The 16,766-nt window shown below is 41.7% G+C and overlaps 1 protein-coding gene across 3 annotated transcripts in view; it reads left to right on the forward strand.

Moving 5' to 3' along the window:
• mettl22 (methyltransferase 22, Kin17 lysine) overlaps positions 1-16,756 on the forward strand; it is a 40,348-nt gene extending 23,592 nt beyond the window's left edge. For all 3 annotated transcript variants that reach the window (XM_025906567.1, XM_019358392.2, XM_019358391.2), the window contains 4 exons: positions 10,899-10,976; positions 11,379-11,481; positions 13,507-13,675; positions 14,993-16,756. In XM_025906567.1, the coding sequence (XP_025762352.1) occupies positions 10,899-10,976; positions 11,379-11,481; positions 13,507-13,675; positions 14,993-15,061 (419 nt within the window). In that variant the 3' untranslated portion in view covers positions 15,062-16,756. The remainder of the gene's footprint in view (positions 1-10,898; positions 10,977-11,378; positions 11,482-13,506; positions 13,676-14,992) is intronic.
• Positions 16,757-16,766: the final 10 nt, after the last annotated feature.

The following is a 16,766-nucleotide window of genomic DNA, read 5'->3' on the forward strand; positions in this document are numbered from 1 at the left end:
GAGAGAACATCCTCGCACTGTGTAGAGTGAAGTTGTGTGAAATCAACCTGTTGGTGGTAGATTCCACCATCACTGGGGGTGAAGCCACTGACTTGGTTAAACAACTGTACAGTGGCAGGGCCCCTAGGACATACTGCCCCAAGTGCAGGAGTTCAAGTATCTCAGAGGTCTTGTTCACCAGTCATCATCATCATCACCTTTATTTATAAAGCACTTTAGAAACAACCACAGCTGACACAAAGTGCTGTACATTGGAACTGTAAAATAAAATTACATGAGATATAAATAAACACCAAATAAAAGAAGAGTGAAATCATTAATTAAATAACTACTTCAATTAAAAGAGAAACTAAGTCTCACTGAGGTTAAAAGCCAAGGTATAAAAGTGGGTTTTAAGACGTGATTTAAAAGTGGACAGTGAAGGGGCCTCTCTAACGTGCAAGGGCAAATTATTCCATAATTTTGGAGCCACGATAGAGAAGGCCCTGTCCTCTCTGAGCTTCCTTCTGGATCTCGGTACCTCCAGGAGCAGCTGGTCAGCTGACTTGAGAGACCGACAGAGTGTGTGGGGATGAAGAAGCTCAGAGAGGTAAGGCGGGGCAAGACTGTGAAGGCATTTAAAAACAAACATGAGAATTTTAAAATGAACTCTAAAAGACACAGGCAGCCAGTGCAGAGAGGCCAGGACAGGGGTTATGTGCTCTCTTTTTCGAGTTCCTGAGTCGTGCAGCCGCATTTTGAACCAGCTGCAGATGTGAGAGCAATGACTGACTGATCCCCATATAAAGTGAGTTACAGTAGTCCAGGCGGGAAGAAATAAAAGCATGGATCACTGTTTCAAGGTGCTGCCTCGAAAGAAAAGATTTTACTCTTGCCAGTCGCCTTAAATGATAAAAACTGGACTTCACCACTGCTCTAATTTGGTTGTCCAATTTAAAATCACTGTCCAACTTAAAACCAAGGTCAGTAACAACAGGTTTAAAATAGACTTCCAAGGATCCTAAATCAACAGAGGAGGACTCACAGGGACCACTAGGTCCAAACACCAACACTTCTGTTTTCTTTTCGTTAAAATTTAAAAAGTTTAGAGCCAACCAAGCTTTAATGTCATCTAGACATGTCAAGAGAGGTTTTATGGAGATGCCATCCTTCTGCTTTAGTGGTAAATAAATTTGGCAGTCATCGGCATAACAATGAAATGAGATCCCATGCCTTCTAAGGATGGAACCCAGAGGCAATAGATACAGTAAAAAGAGCAGTGGCCCTAAAATTGAGCCCTGTGGGACGCCGCATGACAGAGGAGCAGAAGATGATTCGGAACCGAGAAGGCTGACAGAGAAAGTTCTATGTGACAAATAAGACTTAAACCAATTGAGTGCAGTGCCACCAATACCCACTACATCATTTAATCGAGAAATTAGAATATTGTGGTCTACTGTGTCAAAGGCAGCAGTTAGGTCAAGCAAGACAAGAACAACATGGTTACCAGAATCACATGCCAGAAGGATGTCATTAAAAACCCTTAATAATGCAGATTCTGTGCTATGAAGGGTTTTAAAACCTGATTGAAAAACCTCAAAGATGCCATTATCATCTAGAAAATCTTTCAGTTGACTAAAAACAATTTTCTCTAAAACCTTGGAAAGTAAAGGCAGCTTGGAAATAGGCCTATAGTTCGCTAAAACTGTGTGATCAAGGCCAGGTTTCTTAAGCAGTGGCTGCACTACTGCATGTTTGAAATTTGCAGGAACCACACCAGAAGACAGACTGCTGTTAATAATGTCAAGGACATACTGTCCTGTACTAGGAAAAATTTCTTTAAAGAGTTGTGGAGGGAAAGGATCCCGAGTGGAACCTGTGGGCTTAATATGGCGAACCACATCCTCTAAAGTGGAGAGCATCACAAGCTCAAACTGAGTAAAAACAGCAGCGTAAGGGACAGAGACAGAGGGGTCAGAGTCAGGAGCTGTGATAAGAGCCCTGGTGGTGACAACCTTTTCAATAGAAAAGTTCAGAAAATTATTGCAAATCTCAGGAGAAACTTCCAAACAGACATTCAGTGGCGTATTAAGAACAGTGTCAATGGTCTTAAATAACACACGTGGGTTATGACAGTTGGAAGAAATAATATTTGCAAAATATTCCCTTTTTGCCTCTTTAACAGTGTTCTGGTAGAGATGCCAGCAGTCTTTTAGAATTTGAAATGATACATACAGTTTATCCTTTTTCCACCTCCGTTCTGCTTGACGACAGTCCCTCTTAACAGCACGAGTGCTCTCATTAAACCAAGGCTCAGGTTTAGCCTTGGGCTGCCTGGTTTTTAAAGGAGCCACAGAGTCCAAGACGGTTTCACAGCAAGAATGAAACCAGGAATTAAGCTCTTCTGTGTCAGAGCACTGCAAAAACTCAAAATCTTACCAAGAGTATTTGTCTTATTTCTAGTCAAAATCATCTCATTACACTTAAAATAAGACAGAATCAGCTAAAGGGCAACATTTCAGTAAGTTAAAGGAACTTGTTTCAAGACAGTAAATCTTAAAACTAGAAAAACACTAGACAATTTTCACTTATTTCATTGGTAGATTTTTTCACTTAATCTGCCAATGAAACAAGTGAAAATTGTCTAGTGCGCGGCAGTGCAGGGGTTAATAACCCGACAGCACCGAGCAGCAGCGCCAGATTTAACTGCAGTATACGTCAAACCATTGACTGTACAGTCACGACGCGATCCCGCCTCCCACCATTGTGCAAAAATGAAGCCAAAATATCCCGCTTGTGGAGGCTGCCATCTTGCAAATTTGGAGCCAGAGTCTGCGCAGTAGTGACTTGAGGTGGAGCGACTGTGTAACGCTCCCGCCCACACACCCGCTGAACGTGACCGCAAACACGCCCCCCTACACTTTTTACGTAGCCCGGCTGCTCGAGTTTTTTTTGCTGGTTTATCGTGACTGACGACTCGTTTAATTAAGGTAAATACAACCATGTCACTGTTATAAAAAAGACACACAACTTATCATCTTATAGTTCTAAAATCACTCTGTTGTTAATTCGTTAGTTAGATTAGCCGCTAGCATACGCACTGTGTTGGAGGCTTGTTGCTAGCTAGTTAGCGATGCTACACACCTGCTACTCTTAATAGTCTTCAACACTTATGTTTTTTTTTATCCATTTTTAGACAGCGATGAGATCATCTGCACAGGCCCAGAGTTACTGTTAATATCAAAAATGTAATGCTGTCCTTTGAGATTTTAACATAAGACTGTGAGTGTAATGGATCTAAAACTGTTTAAATCTTCAGAGCCCTCTACAGCCTGGTAACATGGAGACTTTAAAAACATCAGCAGAACGTTTCAGTAGTGTAGTCTAATTTGTTCTTTTCATTTAATAATAGAGTCCATATTTTATCAACAGCTACATTCACCCTGGAGAGAAACTAGTGAGGGAGACCATCAGGACCAAGCTGGGTTTCCTGGGTCCAGAGGTTTGGAGAAACTTCTTCCCTTTCTTTCATCACAGCTGTCCTGTGCCAGAAGTTCTGTTGACCCACTCAAAAAGGCATCATTTAAGAAACACCAGGAAGACTGAAGCTCATCGCATTGATCAAGCAGGACTCATGATCTTCACCAGCAGCTCCCTCACAGGGAAATCTTCAGCACTCCTCCGTAGGCCCGCCCCAGGAGATGGATAAACCCAGCATTTCATGAACACAGTGATGGAGACCTTTGGTTTGTGTAATGTTATAAATACTCGGATACTCCCCAGAGGCTCCAGACTTTTACATAAAGATATTATATTCAGTCCTGTAGAAAGTTATATATTTAAAAATATATGATCCTCTCTGGTTACTCTGGTATGAATAACTCTGAATCACTTTATGGTAAATAACACACTATGTGTAAAAAAACTGTGAAAAAATTCCTGATGACAAGTTTGTAGTTCAACATACAAGTGACGACCTTTGACCTTCATCAGGTTTTATTTAATTGTGTTAGAGAAAATCTCATATGCTCTTCATGCAGCTGAGTACATCAAGTGTTTAAAACAGAAGCTGTGCAGGTCTGAGATCAGCAGCTTTATGAAACACCAAACTGAGGTCCTGTTAATGCTGATATACAGTTACACACACCTGATATACAGTTGCTTGAAATCCTTGAAAATGCTTCAATTCTAATGTCGTCTTTTCAAGGTTTGAAAAGTGCTTGAATTTCAGATGTGGTGCTTAAAAATGCTTGAAAATGTAACTGTATTTCATTCACAATAAATAACTATCTGATTCAATATATTTCTCTATCTGATAAGAAAACTAATGAGTCGCAAAATGTAAAAGCAAAATTTCCCCGCCTGGGCTGCCTTGCGTCTGTTTCAATATGTGACCCCGCCCCTCCCTCAGACAGTCGGGCATGAGTGCGCTAACATACCTGTAGGTTGCTGTTTTAATGAGTATTTGATGGAAAACAACAATGGCGGAGTTTGCGTTCTCCAGTCGCATGATAGGTGAGTCCTAGTAAATAATTTTCCAGTACGTGTACGTTACACATGCTATTTTTTTTTTAAATTATGATTATTATTTTGCTAGCTATCAAACTCGCTGGAGAAATGATTGAAATGCACTGAGTGTGATGCAGTATGGCAGCGCTATTATGGAATATGCTGTAAACTTAGCTAACATTACTTAGCAGTAATATGAGTTAATTTACTCAAGTGAAAGCTTTAAACATTAGCCCGGTACATAACTAGCTAACTTAAGGCTTTCTGATTAACCCTCTGGGATCGACGGACCCAGAGTCTCCATTTCAACTTGGGTCGAACGTGCGGACTTCAAGCTATATACCAGTTTTTAAATTGTGTTGATAGGTCACGTAAAACCGATGTTTTGGGGGGGGTTCTGAGTAAAACAGTGGCGTTTACTCCGGGGAGAAACGGTAAAAACAGCGTTTTCTAACGGTGCGTTCACACCAAACGCGATAGACGCGAGCGAAAACGCCCCAAACACCCCTAATTTGACGCGTGCACATTCGCACCTCAACGCGTGTCCAAGAAAAATCCATCGCGCGTCAAAATTGCATATTTTAACGCGCGTGAACCGGAAATGTGGGAGGAATGTGGGAGGAAGTTTTATTATGCTGTGCTTTTTCTCCGTCTGCGCGCCACTTTCGTGCGCCTTTTTCCCTCGCGGTGCAGGTGTGTATCTCCGAATGAGGGTCATAGTTATGAGTGTTTTTGTGCTGTTTTATCTATTGGACGTGATGGTTATCAAAACCAAACATGATAAGTTTGGCAAGCGCAGGAGACACGACACGGAGGAGATTTCTCAATCAGGCTGCAGAATGCAATGCGCATTGTTGAAAGCTGTACGGTGCAATAGCAAAAATCAGCGAAATGTGACGGGTGAACAGCGGGACCACTGTATACTGTTTTATTACTAAACAAAATATATTCCTATATGACAACACGCATAAATTCACTGCCTACATTAATTCACTGTAAACCTTGTCCTTCTGACTGACACTCCCCTGCTGCCTCTCCGGGCTGTCCCTGGTCCTCGGGGGGGAAGCTCTCCACGGTCCGCACCATATTGCCGCTAGTCTCCCGCGGGGTGAGGAAGGGGTCCAGAAACCCCATGACCGCGAAGAACTTCCATCTCCTCCCCGATCCTGCTGCAGACTCCTCTTCTCCTTCTCTGTCCTCTTCTCCTTATTATATGTGTCCCTGAGGCTCTTCCACTTTCTCCTGCAGATGTCGTCTGAATAAACACATTATCTTGTTAGCGGAAAGGTATTTGTACATCAGTGGGAAAATAGCGGGACAGTACGCGTCAGTACCTAGGTCAGAGCCACGTCACCAGCCTCCTGATTGGTTGTCGCGGCGCGAATTGACGCCGGAGTTCAGATTTTCCAACTCGAGCGGTAGAGGCGAAACACGCGTATGCACAAAATGCAACACAAAAACTCACGCGCGTGGTTTTTTTTCGCGAGTCAAACGCGCCAGACGCCCTACACTGACGCGCGTTTCACGAGTTTTGGCGTTTTCGCGACGCAAATCTGCTTCCGAATTTTCGCCGGACGCGCAATCGCGTGTCATCGCGCTCTTTCCATTGACTTTACATGTAAACCTGACGCTCTGGCCGCCTCTATCGCGTTCGGTGTGAACGCACCGTAAGGAGAGCGCTAGCATACACGCTTTGCCTGTGAGTGAAAAAAGAAAAAACACTCCTTCCCTATTGGTGGAAAAATGTACCATGTCGACCAATCAAAAAATGATACGGCAACATGTGATATTTGGTTGTTGGGAAGAGAGGGGAAGTTTTAGGAGTGACCGGCGAGAGAGCGCGAGTGAGCGAAAGAGAGAGAGAGAGTTTTGATACGTGAGAGATTTGTGACGTTTAACGTGTTTGGAGTCTCAAGTTAGTGTGTTGTCTTGTGTAGTTAGTGTGTAGTATAGTCGTTTTGTTTTGTGTGTCAGTTCTACTAGTGAACGTCACAGTTGCTGCAAAAAAGCCACCAAAGGCAGGTTGCAGTGTAAACGCTGAGTGACACACCTGCTGTCAGACCTGCAGGTTTATCCCTGAGCTGTTCTCATCTGTGTTATAGTGACACAAACTATTTGTTGGAGTTGCATAAATAATTTGTGTGCCTTCTTATTTGACGAAGAGCACCTGATTGTTCTGTAAATCGTTTTGAATGGTTATATGAAAAACGTCTGAGCCTTGGCTGCATTTTTAGGTAAATAGTACCATATAACTCTGTTGTTTGCAAAACATGCATATTTTTTTAAAATGTGCAATTTCTATTTGCATTTCAAGTTATGAAAATGATTCATTAAACATGCTTGTGGGTTTTACAGTCAAAAATATCACTTTCTACTTGTATTTTAAATTTTGTCTGAATTTAGATAAATTGTGCTGACACATTATGTCAAAATGACAAAAAAAATAACAGATTGGCAAGATAAACAGTTTTTAAAGGTGAAATATAGAGGCCAAATCAAAAGTAGTCAAAAACAGCCAATTATACCCTGGACCCCAGAGGGTTAAAGGCTAACAGCAGAGTTGTCACCAAGTACAGTTTTATATTTGTGTGTATTGCTGCAGCTTTTTTGAGTATTAATTTGGTGCCTTTGGGTGAAATAATGGTGATATGAGGGACCGATCCATATGGTCACAAAGAATAGCCACTTGTTTCTGTGCTACCAAAGTTCCCCGGCTTTCATTCAAAATGTGTTTATCATCAGCACCTACACATTAAACTACTTAAACAGTCAGTGCTGTTCTCCATGCCTGTCTGACTTGATGTTATTAGCACAAACACTTTAAAGGTGATCATTTAGGACTTCAGCAATAATACAGACAGCAATGTAGTTAGCAATAAAACAGTTTTATTGGGAATTAACTCAAAAAACAACAAACAAACATCTGTCTCCTATTTTTTGTCACACAGGAAAGAAGCATCAATATCTGATGAGAAGACTTATTTCTTATTTTTGTTTTTTTCAACAGGAGGAGAATATCTAACAAGTTGATTTGTTCACATTTTCACATATTAATTATTCAGTGAAATGTGCATTTTGAGTTTATACACTATGTACATAAGGTGACTGTTTCTTTTTTGTGTGGTGCGTTTTTCTATGTCTTAACAAAAGGGGAGCTAAGGCGTCTTTTCACATTGTCTTACATAGGTGATGCGAATTGAAACATGCATTCTTTTTTTGGCGGGGGGGGGGTGCTGGAAAAGCTTGAAAAGGGACCTTGAAAGTGCTTACAAAGTGCTTGAATTTGACCATGAAAAAGGCGTACGAACCCTGACACACACACACACACAGTTACATGAGTGATTAATCCTTTTGATTTTTTGTCTTTAACTTTATCACTAAAGCTGCAGCTTTCACTACAGCACGTGTGGTACTTTAACCTTTGCACTGTTTTCATCAGTTCATTTTGCAGTTAACATATGAACATGTTGGATGATCTGTCTGCTGTCACTGGGTGGTGCTGAGGTCTGAATCTGAGGGCAGCTCCTGTAATCACAAAGACAACAGAACCATCAAACTCAGATATAAATTTTATCCCTCAAAATTGAAATAAAGCTGATTCTTCTGTCCTCACACACTCAGGATCCGAAGTTCTTCTCTTACATTTTTTCAGTATTACAGTACACTACAGTACTTTAATCCATAGTTCCTGATTAATGAGGAGTTACTGAAGTACAAGCTTTTAAAAAAGATGTTACTGTCTTTACAGATGTGGCAAGAGACTGAAAACATGCTGTTGTTTGCACATATTTAATATTCAGCTCTGCACAGGAGCTGCAGCAGGGTGCAGCCTGTTGCTTTTACAGTATAATACTTGTAATAAAAGTACAGTAACAGTAATTAGTGACTGAGCAGCCCGGGGCGTTTCTCTTGATTTCTTTAGTAAATTCATTCACCTGCACAGATTAGCTAAACGAACCCTGACAGCCGAGTGCTCATTTTAGCTAGCTAGGTCTCAGGAGCTAGCTAAGGACGGTAGTTACGGATTAGCTTACAAACACGTTTAACTTACCGAAAAAGTGCAGCGGGGCCTCGGGTCCTTCAGTCGGGTAGTCCAGTTTACTGAAGAGCACCTCAGGCTGTCAGGTTAAAACAGTCGGTTGTGTTTTCGTAGCGTAAATGCTGGCCCTCCTCTCAGAGCCTACGCTCTAGCTGCTATTCGCAAGTTTCTCCGTGACTGCAGCTGTCAGTCAAAGCTGTTATGATGACGTTTCACCCCAATTTAACATCGCCGCGATAGGAATTAGAATCAAACTTATGGGAAAGGAGACCCCTTGGACATCAATCAGCATGATGAGAACTATTGACAACAAAAGAAAGAATCTTTGGAAAAAAATTTTCTAAGGAGAATAAATTTATTTTAGTCTGACCCCAGTCCCATCCGCTAACATGGAGGAGGCGGGGTTTATGACCTATACTGCAGCCAGACACCAGGGGGCGATAGAGACGATTTGGCTTCATTTTTGGGGAGCTGTCGCGTCGTCCATGTTTTCTACAGTCAATGTGTCAAACCAACGTTGAATAACACAGGCATATGATCTGAGAGTGCACAGTCACAAATCTCCAAGTTAGTGACAGGCAGACCATATGACAGGACAAGGTCCAGTGTGTGTCCGTGCTTATGTGTAGGGCCAGGCACGGACTGCACCAGGCTAAAAGAGTCAATAAGGCTTAAAAAGTCCTTTACCAGTGGCTTATCAGGACAACATACATGTATATTAAAATCTCCAACAATAAGAACACTATCATAGTTGGGCATAATCCCAGCTAAAAAATCAGAAAAGTCGTTTATGAAGTTCTTATTGTATTTCGGGGGCGATAGATGACAGCGCAGAAAACCGGGTTTGTGCGACTCACCTCAAACGAGATAAGTTCGAAGCTGGAGAATGAAGACTGTAGAAAACACTGCTTACATTTGTAATCCTTTTTGTAAACAGTCACTGTGCCTCCACCTCTACCTGACGTCCGTGGCGAATTAAAATAGCAACAATCCATTGGTAAAAGTTCAGATAGAGCACTGGACTCATCAACACTCAGCCACGTCTCAGTCACACACAGAAAATCCAGATCACTGGAACTGAAGAAGTCCCGAAGAATAAAAGTTTTGTTTAAAAGTGATCTGGCGTTCACCAGGCCAATCCAATCCTGGCAGGAGCTGGAGTTGGCGCTCAGGGTTCAGGAGGTCCAGAAACCCACCGCAGCGATCTCAGGTTCCGATAATGTTGACGGCGGAGGTTTAGCCTGGGAGGGCATGGGCAGCGAGGCCGAGGAGCATCATCATCAAAGCCGACCACAGGCACCAAACAGGCATCAACAGGATCCAGAAAACGCCGAGACGCAAACAGTCTTGGAAATAATCCATGCACTGGTCGGAAAACAGCAGAATAATTCTTTAGAGAAACCTTTAGCTTCACCAGGCGACCGCTTCGTTTACCCCGGCGACGATGACGCTTTCGCCGGGAAGGTAGCTTGGGAACCCGGTACAGGTAACCCGGGGTTTCCGATGCAAATGGGGGCAGGGGTTGCTGCCCACCAGCTCCAAAGGACACAATATTTTGGACCACAGGTTTGAGGTCCAATAGTGTCTGGCGATCATACCTCAGCAGAGACTTCGTTTCGTGGATGACACAAATTAGAAATAACATAAACAGGAACAAACTTGGCAGTGACAGACGAGCAGCCACACACACCAGCGCCATCCAAGAGTAAAGTGCTTGGCAGTGAGGGGACCAAGAGAATAACAAAGGAACTGAGGTGGCGTCTGCCGTACCGATCTGCTGTGGAGCAGACAGAGCTGAGCATAAAAGCGAAGCTGTCAATTTATCAGTCAGTCTGCTGGAGACCATGCAGCCAGTTTGGTTTCATTTCTACCCTCACCTATGATCACGAGCTCTGGGGAGAATGAGGTCGCAGATACCTTCAAAGAGTGGCTGAGCTCTCCGTTAGAGATGGGATGAGGAGCTTGATTTTTTAAGAGGAATTTGGATTAGAGCCTCTGCTCCTCCACGTTGAAAGGAGCCAGTTGAGGTGGTTTGGGCATCTGACTAGGATGCCTCCTTGGTGAGGTAATCTTGGCGTGTCCTACTGGGAAGAGGCCCGGGACTCAGGACTCTGGACTCGCTGGAGAGATTATATCTCGTGGCTGGCTGGGAAAAATCTTGATTCCCTCCTCAATGAGCTGGAGGTGGTGGATGGAGTGAGGGAAAACTGGGCTTCTCTGCGCAGAATGCTGCCCGCTTGACTGCAAAATGGCTGGATGGATGTAACAGACCTCAGTCTTCAGTTTGGATGTATGAGTTGATTGGTTAACCACCAATACACCAAACTAGAAACCAGTACGATAATTATTTTCTTTTGTCTGATCTTTGCAGATGTTGCTGTGGAGTTTAGTTGGACAAAGGAGGAGGTAGCAGATCTGAATAACACTAGCATCATAATTGCTGCTGATGGTAAGTCTTAAGGATAACATCTCTAAAAGATCAGAGCTCTTTTTCACCATGTATGCTCTGCTGAAAGAGTTATTGAAAAAGATGGGAAGGTTCTAGACAAGACATTGTGGGCAAATATTTAAAATCATCACACAGCAAATCACAGCAAGGTTTAAGCACCAGTTCATTGTCAGAAACTCTACCATGCAAAGCCCAGAGCAGCACACAGTGTGAACTACTGAGATACTGTATCTGGCAAAGGAGGCTCCAGACTGCTGAGCAACTGAAGCAGCTCGTGAAGTGAAATGATTTGTAAAAAGCAGTTTTTTACTGAGACAGTTTTAAGTTCAGACTTTCGAGTCACTTATGGAACCGTAAAATGAGGAGACTCAGCAATAATTAGATTTTTTAATGTGTCACCAGTTTGTTATGATGATGATCTGACGGATGGCCTGTTCCGAACACTGTACCGACTCTGCAACAACTTTCCACACACCTGCACTATCTTCATCTCCATTGAGAAAAGGTATGGTGAAAACATATATAAGTATACCTGAGCATATTTGGCCTTATACACAGTGGAATGATCATGTTTCTTAAGCTGATAAAAAAAAAGTGGGTCAGCCAACTCGCATAAGAATGAGAAAATGTACAGGATTAATATTTCTCCCATAGGTTCTGCAAACAAACAAACTTTAAACTTGACCCAGCATGAAACATACAGAGCATTAACTTCCACCCAAATATGACGATAAATTCAATTCATTTTTATTTATGTAGTGGCTGGTTCACCACCATAGTCACCTCAAGGTGTTTTATATTGTTAAGTCAAGACTCTGTAATAGAAATCCCAACAATCAAGTGACCTGTTATCAACAAGCACTTGGTGACAGTATGAAGGAAAAACTCCCAGGAAGAAATGTTAGGGAGAGGCTGGCACAACAGGTTGGGTGTGAGGGTAAAGAAAAGCAGAACAACCGAGACAAAACACAAAAAATGTGAGAAGATAAACGGTAATGATATGCAGTAGTGGGAAGTGAAAAGAGGTGGAAAAAAAACTTTTAGTGCATTGTGGGAAACCCCGAGGAGCGAACTGTCACTAAAGGAGGATTCAGGGTCACCTGGTCCAGCCCTAACTATATGCTTTATCAAAAATGGAAGTTTAAGCCTAATCTTAAAAGTAGAGATAGTGTCTGTCTCCTGAATCCAAACTGGGAGCTGGTTCCACAGAAGAGGGGCCTGAAAACTGAAGGCTCTGCCTCCCATTCTACTTTTATGAGAGGCTAAGAAAGTGTAACAACCACAATAAAGCTGCATCAACACATGAAGCAGTTCTCAGTGTCAATGACATTGAGGTAACTTTGAGGTAAGAAATTGAAACAGCATCAGTAAGCGTGCTCGATGCTGCTGGTTGAGCAAGGACAGAGTAGAAAATACATTATTGGATTACCTCGTTCACCGGAGCCTGGGATGTGTCTCAGCTCTAAACCGATGCCCAATGAGCTCGACTGCTGTGTAAGGCTGCACTCTGAGAGCTGTGTTGGCAAAACAAAGGTTTTCAAATTCCGCTTAAATTCATATATTATTTTCAAATAATCTCACTACCTCTACCAACAATGTTCTGTAATAAACTTGACAACTTATTTAGCTGCTTCATATCACATGATAGGACTCCACCTTTGGCTAGTACACTTGCATTACAAGAGAGGGAGGCCACAAGTTCTCAGCCTCAAAGGGTACTGTGTGGATCTGTCAGTGATCTAAAATTATATCTGTAGTGTTCAGGTGTTAAGACCCTGAAGAAATATACAAGGAATAATTTTCTTAGAATTTAAAACTGTCTACGATAATAAACAGTTTATACCAGGCATAAAAGGTGGAGAATTTAAGCTACGGTAAAACAGTGTGCTTTCAGGAAATCTAACTCTACATCTAAATGATTCAGAGAACGCTCGGGAGAAAGTGCTGCTGTCAGGTGAGACCAAAATCGAGTTGTTTGGCAACAGCCTGACCCGCTGTGTTAGAGGAAGAGAAATGCTGAGCCACAACACCATCCCCTCAGTCCAGCACAGAGGTGGAGACATTATGCTTTGAAGCTATTTATCTTCAAACATTATTTGAGGACAAATTTTCTACAAAAACGCAATGTTCAGTCTGTATAGATGTTACATGACAAGTTTGGATCTGGAAAAGTTGGGATTTTGTGTCGCTTTTTTTGCCACATGCTCAGTGTGTAATGGTTAGCCTAACCCTAAACTCTACGTTCCAAGGTGCTTCTTACTGCAAGTCTCATTCCTCCATTCACACACACCTATGAGTGTTTTTTTCTGTACCCAAGTTCTATACCTAAGCTAGCCTTCACAATCTCACACTATCTTGTATGTTGGCAAGGATGCTTTGACTCGCAGGTTGGAGGAGCCAGGCCTCAAACCACCAGAGTTTCTCATTAGTACATGATCCGCTCTGTCTCCTGAGCCATAGCCACCCCTATTTCTACTTTTTGGTTCCATGTCCAGTATGTTACTATGTTTCTATCTGGATATCCTTCAAGGATGAACTTCACCCTGCAACACATGGATGTTTCCTGCGAAGCCTATGATCATTTCGTCCACTGTATGAACCAACTTCAGGACCTGGAGAACGGACAGTGTAGTTTCAGAGTGGAACAGCTCCCTTCTAACTTTGATCAGTTTATTTTATATGAACGTGTAGAACAACTGGTGAGTAAAACATTAGCCAACATAATTTGACCATAACTGCAGTTTTATACACTACACTGCCAAAAGTATTCACTTACCCATTCAAATCATTGAATCCAGGTATTCCAATCTCTTCCATGGCCATAGGTGTATTAAATCAAGCACCTAGGCATGCAGACTGTTTCTACAAGCATTTGTGAAAGAATACATCACTGTCAGGAGCTCGGTGAACTCCAGTGTGGTAGGATGTGCAACAAGTCCAGTCAAGAAATTTCCGCATTACCAACTATTACACAGTCAACTGTTAATGGTGGCATGTTCTCTGAAAAGACAAATCATGCTTTTCCCTCTGCCAATCCAATGGATGAGTCTAGGTTTGATGGTTTCCAAGACAAGACGTTTGGTGGAGGGGGAATTATGGTGTGGGGTTGTTTTTCATGAACTCGTTTTGGACAATTTCATTCTCCCAGCTTTGTGGGAATAGTTTGGGGATGGCCCCTTCCTGTTTGAACATGACTGCACATGAGTGGATAGAGCAAGGTCCATAAAGACATTAATGAGCGAGTTTGGTGTGGAAGAACTGGGCTGGGCTGCACAGAGTCCTGACCTCAATCCAATAGATCACCTTTGGGATGAATTAGAGCGGAGACTGCAAGCCAGGCCTCCTCAACCAAATTCAGTGTCTGACCTCAGAAATGTGGTTCTGGAAGGATTTAAACTAATTAGGAATGGGATGTCACTCAAGTTCATATGCATGTGAATTCAGAGAAGCAAATACTTTTGGCAGTATAGTCTATATTGGCTATATTTTTACTTTTATTGAATGCCTATTTTTTGATCAAAAACCTCAAATGACACTGTTTGCAGTAACTTACTGTAAATGTATTTAATTGCACATCAGAGTTGCTTTTGTTATTGTCGCACAAAGTGCTACTCCAGTAGTAATCTTTTGGAAACACTGTTGCGAGTGTCATATTGATTGATTGATACCACTGTTTGCAGTATGATATGCTAACATGCCGCTTACAGCAAGGCAGTGTTTGTATTTAAACTGCTTGATAAAAGACAATTTTCCTGTTATGTTCGATTTACTGGACCAAAAGTATTTTTCACCATTTGGAATTCTCAAAAAGCAATTTTTTAACCATTTAAGAATAAATATGCCATAACTTTTTTTGCAAATATAACTTGCAAACAGTGAAAAGGTCTCATTTTTTCTAAAATAACTGGAAGTTCTGTGGCGGCCCAATCCAATACAGTTAAGTGGGTTTGTGATAAAGGATGAGTTTCATCAAGTGCAATAAGTTGTTTATTTGTATGTTATATATATTTTTGCAGGAGCTGTGGAAGGTGACTGCGACTCCTCTTCCTTTTAAGCAAGCCAGATCTGATCCGGAAGAATTTTAATGTTGATCTTGTACCAGCACCAAACCAAAGTGAAGAGAAACCCAAAATTTGACCTAAAATATGTTTCAAGTTTACAGTTGACGTTTTAATTACATATATTTATACAAAAAATAAAATGTAGTAATCAAGATAAATATTGAAAATTACAAAAGTAAAAAATATTACTTTATTTAAATTTTGCATTTCCTTGTGTAACTTTTTATCCTTTTCGTCCTCATGTCAGTGGTTGTCAGTGTCTGGTTGGAGGAGCTTGGGAAGTGGAAGGAAGTGCTAACTGAGAAGTGGTGGGTCAGTTTTAGAGCCAATTCAATAGTCTTTGACCAAGAGACCAAACCGCAACGTTCAGTCATAGATCTTTAAAAGTCACCTTTAAAATGCTGGGTTTGGTCTCTGGTTAGGGTTAACTTATGGATATTGTATATGGGGTTTTTTTGTGCTGATTAGCAAAAACTGGCAATCTTGTCTAGTAGGATTCATAAACTTTACGGATGCAACAAACAGGCACACATAAGTGCTAATTAGTCCTAGGTGAAACACTAGAATTTCACTCACGAAAACTAAAGCACAAATGTCTTAAATGAATCATAACACACTGCACGCATTGGTGTCTGTTTGAGAATGCCATTAAAAAAGCACCATCAGCACAAACATGGTGGAGTTGTCTGTTTCAGTTCTTGAGATGACATTGTGAGTGCTGGTAGACAGCAGTCTGCTACAGCGATGATGGCATACCTATCAGTCAAACCAGCAAACCGTAATACTTATTTGTGAATGACTTCAGAGTTTTTATGAAGAGGAAATTATCTACAAGTTATTTTTGCTCCAGACTGTAAACATACTTTATAATTCTGTAAATATGGAAATTCAAATATGGGAATTTATAACTATAAATTATAATCGTTTTTTGTCAGTTTATTGGAGGTTTTTGTCAAACCTGCAGCTGATTTTGTGAAATGTTTTGAAGCAATTAATTGAAGCATACCAATATTGTTTTAGCTTACTTCTGTTAGGATTTAACAGGTAACCATGAATCTGGGACATGCATTAACATTTTAATATGAATTTGGAAGGAATAAAAAAAAATCAAGCAATGTTATACATTTCACTAGTGGCTACGTTTTAGAATATAGCGGTGAGTGTGTGTGTGGTGGGGGTGCATTGGCGTGTTTTTGTACTCGAGTATAATGTCTTCTTCAAGCAAATAAGAAATATAACTCATATTATAGAGTGAATCAAGTTGAAAGAATAAGCCTTAGAAAGTCATACTCCAAGAAAACCAAACAAAATCTGACTCGAATCTGCGGTTTCTACGAAGCTGAGAAATTTTTTGACGTAAAACGTCTGTCCGTAGTCTTTTGGGGAATGTAGTTTTCTTAGTGTGAAAATTCTTTCGAAGCAGACGCTCTGTCGTTTTTTAATAAGACTTCATATCCCAGGGGTCACTGCGGGTAGCCGTCGGTTGTGGGGACGCATTAGCTCACGCGGACAGTCTCTGGGAGTGCTGAGTCGAACATCCTCTGTGGCGTCTGGTCAGACAGAAACCGGCTGCTGGGTTTTACTTGAGTCGGAGATTAAACGGCACACTTGGAGTTGGGACGCTCTCCACCATTCCCAGGGCTGACGGCGTCGTCGGGTTTCGGGAGGACGCTCGTGTGGATCAACAACTGCGCAGCTCAAATCTCACGGCGGTGAAAATCCAACAACC

The sequence above is a fragment of the Oreochromis niloticus genome, linkage group LG4 (genome assembly GCF_001858045.2).
Source record: "Oreochromis niloticus isolate F11D_XX linkage group LG4, O_niloticus_UMD_NMBU, whole genome shotgun sequence".
Lineage (NCBI taxonomy): Eukaryota > Metazoa > Chordata > Actinopteri > Cichliformes > Cichlidae > Oreochromis > Oreochromis niloticus.